Source organism: Dufourea novaeangliae, unplaced genomic scaffold, assembly GCF_001272555.1.
Source record: "Dufourea novaeangliae isolate 0120121106 unplaced genomic scaffold, ASM127255v1 scaffold378, whole genome shotgun sequence".
Taxonomy (NCBI): Eukaryota; Metazoa; Arthropoda; class Insecta; order Hymenoptera; family Halictidae; genus Dufourea; species Dufourea novaeangliae.
In genome coordinates this window covers 44066-51744 of record NW_015374245.1, presented here as the reverse complement: position 1 = coordinate 51744, position 7679 = coordinate 44066, and the positions used below count along the sequence as shown (strand labels likewise).

Genomic DNA, 7679 nt, shown 5'->3' with positions numbered 1-7679 from the left:
CGGAAGATACGTGAAAGAAGGACACGCAAAACTAAAGCGAAAGGCTCTCGATTCTGTCCCTCTTTGATCTGATCGGGACGCCACACACATGCACGCTGCTCCTCTCACTCAGGATGAATCATTCCCACGTGTCGCGTTAGTGCGCACGACATTGAAATATATTCTACGCCGACCCACAGGTGGACAAGCCCCGCTCCTTTGGATCAGAGAGGGAGGGACATTGGCCGTGTAAACAAGATTCCCGAACGAGAGAATCGGTCTCTATAATAAACTAAATAGCTGACGCGCGTTGTAGCGCGTCGAATGTTTTTTCGAACGTATACGCCGGGTGGCTGAGGCTACAAGCCGCTCACCTCAAGTCGGTTAATAATAACGAAAAACAAAAGAAAGAAGAAACAGAGGACACACTTTGACTCGTCGACAACGAGACACACACACACATACACACGCTGCGATTTCGTAATTAAGTACACGCTTCCCTCCTCGGTGGCTTTTAGTCGTCCGGGAACGCGCGGGTGGAGGAGTTTCGACGACCTCGTAGAGAGAAAGATCTTGCTGTTCCGATGTTTACTCGTTTTTTTTTTTTTTTTTATAGTAGAGAATTGAATTTTAAGCCATTGTAAAATTTCTTCTGTGAAGAATACACTGACGAGACGAAGGGCCGGGCGCTCCAGGGTTAGGCCAATCGGGGAGTTAGGTCAGCCTGGAACCGTGAACGTTCCAGGGCTAGGTTACAATAGTCGTGGATTAACTTGAAGCTAGACCAACTTGGACGATAGATAACTTGAAAGATAGATCAAACTAAAGATTAGGTAATCTGAGAACCAGATTACCATTAGGGCTAAGTGACTTTGAAGGATAAGTCACCACTGCTAGGCAATTTAACGTTCTAGGATTAAGTCACCCTAGAGCTAGATGACTGGGTCAGCCTGGAAGGTAGGTCTTTCTGGGGCTAGATCACCTCAGAGGAAGGTTGTCCTGGGTCTGGGTGACTCAAAAAAAAGATGATGGGTCTTCCTGGAGCTAGATGGTCGAGAAGGTAGGTCACCGCTTGGGGGTCGAGTACGAGCTAGGCAACTAAACTGAACCCTAGAGCTAGGTAACTAATTTCCACTGATTCAACGAGATCAAGGTATATAAATCGAAGCATGTCGCCAGGTGTACTTCTCCACGATCGCGGAAACTACTCCACCCGCCTTTGTTCAAGCCCGGACATCATCCAAGGCTAGTAGTAATAGAATTGGTCCGATGATACATTGGACCTAGTGAAACTCCTGTGATTCAAACTGAATTCGACGTTCCTCGAACGATCATCTCCTCAAGGAGACTTTGTATTCCTGCTATTCAGACAGGACTTTCCCTCCCCCTCCATGCGGTCCATAAGCACCCAGGGACACGACAGCGCCTCCGTTATCTTCTCATCCATGAAATCTTTGTCTTCAGACGTTCGTTAATTATCCGTTTAAATAGTCCTAATAATACTTAACGATTTTAACCCCGAGGATAACCGAGGTTCTCCCGTGTCCACGTCGATCCCCCTTCTCCCCATTTTGGGCCCACGAAAGGGTAATTTGTGGCGCGAAAAACTGCCGAGGGCCGCAGAATTGGTCGGTTTTGCTACGACGAATTCTGAGCGATATTTATCCACGAGGGTGAACCGACCGAAGATGAAACCGTCGTCGATTGGGGATATGGGGCTACGTTCCAATCACGATGATCACACCAAGCTCTGCACAAAACCTAGCCGACGGATGAATGGTGCTCGCAAGGTGGATATCTTGCTCGTACCGTGCGCGCGCGACTCGTGAATTGTGTACATTGTATCGTATGTAATCTAACTTTTCCTACAAAGGAGCCAGTGTTCGTCCAACGCGAGGACTTTAGGGAGCCTCCTACTGGTGCGTCCACGAGCCCAGCTTCGAGACGGAGCCGACATTCGTGATCCCTCGGGCCTTTCGTTTCGCGATTCCGTTTTCTGAGTTTGTTGTAAACGATCGATTTGTATAAGTTGAATGTATGCTCGTACACCTTGACCCTATAACTGATGATTAATAAAATATTTTATGTCACCGATTTCGTGGAGGCGTTCGGTGACCATGATAAACGGACGATCGTGCTTTCAATTATTTCGCCTCCGATCTTTGGAATTGGAACGACGGTGGCTCGATGAAGGATATTTATTTCATTAGATCACCGTTAATCACTGTGGCTTACGTGGATGGATCAAAGTGTTATCGGATGCAATCGATTTTATTTATACGAAGTCTAATCTTTGAGATTGTTGAATTGATTAATTGTGATAATCGGTTAATAGTGTAGGCTAATATTTTAAATCTGAAAGATTGGTGAATCAAAGATCAATTGAACATTTGCTTGGTAAACAAACATATCGTATATTTCCATTATTTTTTTCAAATTACATCACAAATCAGTTGTAACTTTTAACAATCATTTCAATTTTATTGTCATCATTTCGTCTTACAGAATCAATATCTAAAATTATTAAAGGAAGAAACTTAAATAATGACGTTTTATTAACAAATTCGTGCACACTTCTAATTCTTGTGAATAATTGACACATTGTATTTAATCAAAAGATGATCGCAGACAAAGTCCTCATCTTCCCAAATATTTTTCAATTTTTATTTATTGAACATTCAATTTTAATTAATAAATTCTTATAAAGAATTAACAAATTGCATTTAATATGAAGGTGTCCTGAGACAAAGTCATCATCTTGCCAAATATTTTTCAATTTTTATTTATTGTGTCTTCAATTTTAATTAATGAATCTATAATTGTTATTTCTTATTCCACTCTCATAAAAGTTCACCATTCAAACCACAAGTAGAAAGGCCAACAGGAAGTCCGTTCAGACCCAACAAAGTATTAAATCTTTTATGGAAGAAATGTGAATATTCCAATAATCTACAGAATACCCTCAGATCGATGATCAATAATCTTTCAGTCTTTTAATTAGTCAAGTATCCACTCGGTTCATCGTCAGATCTCTTGTAGTCCCCGATGTACCCGCAACTGTGTACCGAATGGGGCGTTCTGTCCTTCGGGCTGACGACCGAACGCAAATTATTCTCGCAGTTCAGGCTCAGCGACATTTCGTAGTCCCCGTCGATCTCTGTGTACCTACGATTCTTCGTGCACAACAGATCCAGGCTGCATATAACGCTGACGAGCTGCTCCTCCAGTCGTGGGTCGCACGAAAACGAGACCATACCTGGCACGCAGCCGGGGGCGCCTGTTGAATCGATGAATAATCGCTCGTTAATGGGCCGTGGCGAAATCAATAATTCATTCGGAGCTGATAGCCGAAGGCGAGAAATGGAAAAAGACTGATGGTAATTTTTCTTATTTCATCACAACACTGAAAGAATTGGGGGGAGGTGGCAATTCTGGGATCCCATAGGGGGGAATATAGTGCCGCCCTTCCTTTTTATTTTAACATGAAGGAAATCTTGTAACAGGACATCTAAGCCTCTTGGGGACCTGGATAGTATAGGATTTTTATTCAAAAAAGAGTATTAACCTCTTTAGCTTAATTGTTCTAATTAGTAATTTTCAAACATTCGACAAAAATTAGGTTTTATAATATTCTTTGGACCATCAAAAATGGTCCCAATACGTGAACCTCGTGTATTTTTACAATAAAACCTCTGGAAATATGATTTTCTAGATCTGACGGGTATGTCACACTGAGTATTAAAGGGTTAAAAAAGGTGAGAAACCCGTGAAAAATCTTGAATAATGATTATTTGTTAGGTCGGACATTTTAACCCTGGAGGGCAGAATGCTCCCCGTTTAATTGACGCAAGCTCGAAACTTTTAATTTTATAATAAATTGAAGTTGACAAGGGATATTGTGTGCATAAGGGAATTTGCTATTGACGTTCGATTCTCAGGTAATAAAGGGACAGGAGTGACCTTGTGTGTCCTGGACGGTCTCCCAACGGACCAAAGCTTCTTGTAGGGGTTTATAAAGCTGTCGTCTATTGGGGCAACACCAGTTCGCCACTTTAGCGTCAAGCTGCACTCTGTCCTCTGTCCCTAGTTGACTCCAGCTTAGGAAAAGCTGCTTCAGTCGCGGAACTGTCATAGAAGCCTACCGTAAGTACGCGTCTAGGATCAGGTGGATCAAACATGCATTACACGTTCCATGTACGTGGAAGTCAAACTCGATTTGATGACTGTGAATCGATGGTTACATTTTCATCCAAGGTCATTAATTAAAAATACAATGTTTATAAAAATATTAGTAGTACTAAATGATAAATAGAGTGGTAAATTTATAAAAATATTATCAATATCAAATGATAAACAGAATACCAAATTTATAAAAATTGTTCAATGCTGAATAATTTGTTATTAGTTCTCTTTCTGAAAATTCTAATATTTTATTTGTTATTGATGGGTATTTCTAAATGAAATATTAAGTTCTAACAAGTAGTGAGTTGAGAACTCTCAACTTTGTTAAAGTGAAAAAAAATATTTAATTACTTTTGAATATTTATCCCGCCTGATTATGGTAAGTATGTGTGTATATGATTTAGTGTCACGAGAATTGCCGCTTTTTTCTAATGAAATAATTTTTTTTCAGGTTCGACATACCTTCAGGAATCAGAATGAATATCGTGTCGCATATCTGCTCGAAAACCGACTCTTCCATCAACTCGTCGACGCAGTCCTCGTGGGTCACTGTGATGGTGGATTTAGACTGCATCGTACAGTTGCAGTTTCATTCTCGTTCCTGTCATTTTCGTTACGACTGTCAAATGTTTTCACGATCGTGACGCTTCGTATCGCGGGCAACTTCACAGGGATTTTAGTAAAACGATCAGAAATTGAAAGTTCAAAACTGGTAAGTATACCTCCTTCGTATTTGTAGAAATTAATTTTTCATAATACTTCAAACGACATTTAAAATAATTAATTAAAATTTCAAATACTTTTCCGAGATTATAGTTTCTCTTTAATAATATACCTTTAATTCTTTTATAGTAATTAGTTGAATATTTGGAATTTACTTCTCAATTATTATACTTACTTTAATTGGTGTTGTTGCGTGGGCCCTCAGGGAATCCTGAGTCTCAAAGTAATTAAAATTCGAAACACGTTAGTTTGATAGATAATTTTGAATAAAAAGGAAATTATAACGATAATAATAAAGAACAATAAAGATTTAAATTAAAACTTGGAAAACTATATTTAAACTATTTGAATAAACGATTTTTAACTAATTTTAAAGGAAAACAAATTTAATTGATAAAGTAATTTTTATACGTCCTTTCTATTACAACGTTGTCGGTGGAATGGAATGTCTTTTCATTTCCCTTCGTATATCATTTTGTTTAATTACAAAATGTCCTTAGTTACTACTGACCAATCTTATAATTATTAATTTCTAAGATTTAACCTGATTCGTTGATGCGTTTCTTCCCGGTTATTGATAACGAGCGATTTACATATTTGCAATGATTGAGCGTTAGGATAGGAGGCAAAGGCAACTGGCAAATGTTTAAACATTTGTTTCTAAGTGAATATTGATTATTTTATAATCTTGAAATCCATTTATTACAAGGATCTCTAACAGATTTCACACTTCTTCAAATCAGTGTCAACTTCACCTTTACCCTCCTTTCCTATTATATGTGTTATTCGATTCAAACTTCGCGCCTGTAAAGCTTATGACATACACCGCTACGTGACATGAGCGGGGACCGCAACAGTGTAAAAGCAAATTGGAATAGGAAAAGAATTTGACTTAAGTAGTTCTCATGAATCTCAATATTTAAATAAAACTTCAGTAAAATTTCATGAGAAAGTTCATAAAAATACAATTTAATGTAAAACATACAAAAGTTTACAAGAAGGCTGAACCATACCGTAGAAAAAGTTCTTTTGCGGATAAGTATATTATGTGAACGGGGCTTTAAGTCTAAGCCTCAAACCCCGAGGTTCTTGTCCATACTAAATTTAATTCTTTTTATTAAAAATGTTTTAATTCACTTCGTGAATTGTCTTTTTAACATAGTTCCAAACGTGTTACTAATAATGTCTTCAATTTTTCACTCCAAACTTATTTAAATTCGTTAAATATTGTAATTCCGCGGCGAGATTAGAATCAAATCGCGGTCCCTGTCGATAAATTTTCGCGCCATAACGAAAACTTTCAAACATTCCAAGATGAACGACAAGGAACGCCTGAATTCCGATCTGCAAGGGATGCTCGACGAATTTACGAGAGTTCGAGATGTACAATACCAAAATTAACTATTTTTAATAACAACTAACATGATTTTCACAATTTATTTTAATAAATTTCGCCATTTAACGAACATTACAGTCGCATGTGGGTTTGAAAGCCTATTGCGACGCTCAGGAGGTAACTTTACAAACGGAAAAAGAACGTTCGGAGAGGATGAAGGAAATTTTAGAAAATTTATCCAAAGCCTACATGCTCCTCGAGAAACGTTACAAGATCACCGTGGACGAGTTAAGCGCAGAAAAAGAAGGTCTTTGTAAAACAATCGAGAGTCTGAAAGACCAGTGTGACCATTTACGACTAATTGCAACCGACCGTAATGGTGACGACGATCAAGGTAACAAATTATCGAATATTTCTCCATTAAAATCACTTTTCGTGGAATTATTACTGTGACTGTCTTTATTTAATATTATTTAGTTTACCTGGTATTATTTAGTATTATCTAGTATTATTTAGTATATTATTTGCCACCTAGTTTCTAGGCTCCAGGATGAGGTCGAGGTCCTTAAAACCCAATTGGTTCTTCAGGAAGAAAAATTTAATGAAGATAAGGCTCATTTGAAGCGGCAACACTCTGATGAGGTTCAGAGGTACAAAGTGTTACTGCAGGCCATGAAACTGGATACTGCATCGGTATCAGGGGTTAAAAATAATATTAATAACAGATTTTCTAATGATAATAATAGTAATTTTTACAAGAAAAATTATTATATAATAATATATTCATTAATTTGTATTAGAAAATAAAATGGACATATATCTCAAAGACAGATGGCTTTAAATAATTTAAAATCAGCTTGTGCAGGAATATTAACAATTTTTCTTTAATATAGGGTGGAACTAAGAAAAGGGGACGACCGAAGGGTGCAACCAAAAATCAGAGCAATCCGTCATTTTTTAGGTACGCACTGTTTTTTATATATGAATTCTTAATTATTAATTTAGTGTAAATAGACATTAAGTACAGACTGCAGATATTCATGCAAAGTGACGTTTCCATGATCCATTTTGCTAATAAATAAATTATTTATTTGCCTCCGCGAAGGTACTGTTAACTTGAGAATTAATTAAGAAAAGTGTATGAAAAATTTCTGAGCGCATATATTATTCATTATGGCCAACGTATTTGCATAAAATTCTCAGTCTATGTCATAATAGTGATCGATATTTGAATTCCAAGATGGCCTGAATTGCACATAGAGAGGGTCAGCAGCGCCCCCATGGACGCTGAGGACAAACCTAATGACGGGAATGAAAAGAATAAAAAACGAAAGTTGTTTCACGAAGACACGGACGGTACATTTAACATTGTTTAGTCGTTAAAAAAATATTTAGGTGATTAACAAACACATACTAATCCATATAAAAATGTATAATTAATGCAATTTACTTTCATACA

General features: G+C 37.7%; 2 protein-coding genes across 2 annotated transcripts; one reads left to right on the top strand and one right to left on the bottom strand.

Moving 5' to 3' along the window:
* Nucleotides 1-2972: 2972 nt before the first annotated feature.
* LOC107192504 lies at nt 2973-4825 on the bottom strand. The gene is made up of 3 exons (XM_015581781.1): nt 4624-4825; nt 3940-4104; nt 2973-3256 (listed from the first exon to the last, which is right to left on the bottom strand). Exons 1-3 carry the CDS (start codon nt 4733-4735, stop codon nt 2973-2975), a joined length of 561 nt encoding a protein of 186 aa, XP_015437267.1. The 5' UTR covers nt 4736-4825.
* A 1373-nt stretch (nt 4826-6198) lies between these two features.
* LOC107192499 lies at nt 6199-7596 on the top strand. Its single transcript, XM_015581775.1, has 5 exons — nt 6199-6267; nt 6359-6614; nt 6756-6922; nt 7114-7181; nt 7461-7596. Exons 1-5 carry the CDS (start codon nt 6199-6201, stop codon nt 7594-7596), a joined length of 696 nt encoding a protein of 231 aa, XP_015437261.1.
* The last annotated feature ends 83 nt before the right edge of the window (nt 7597-7679 follow it).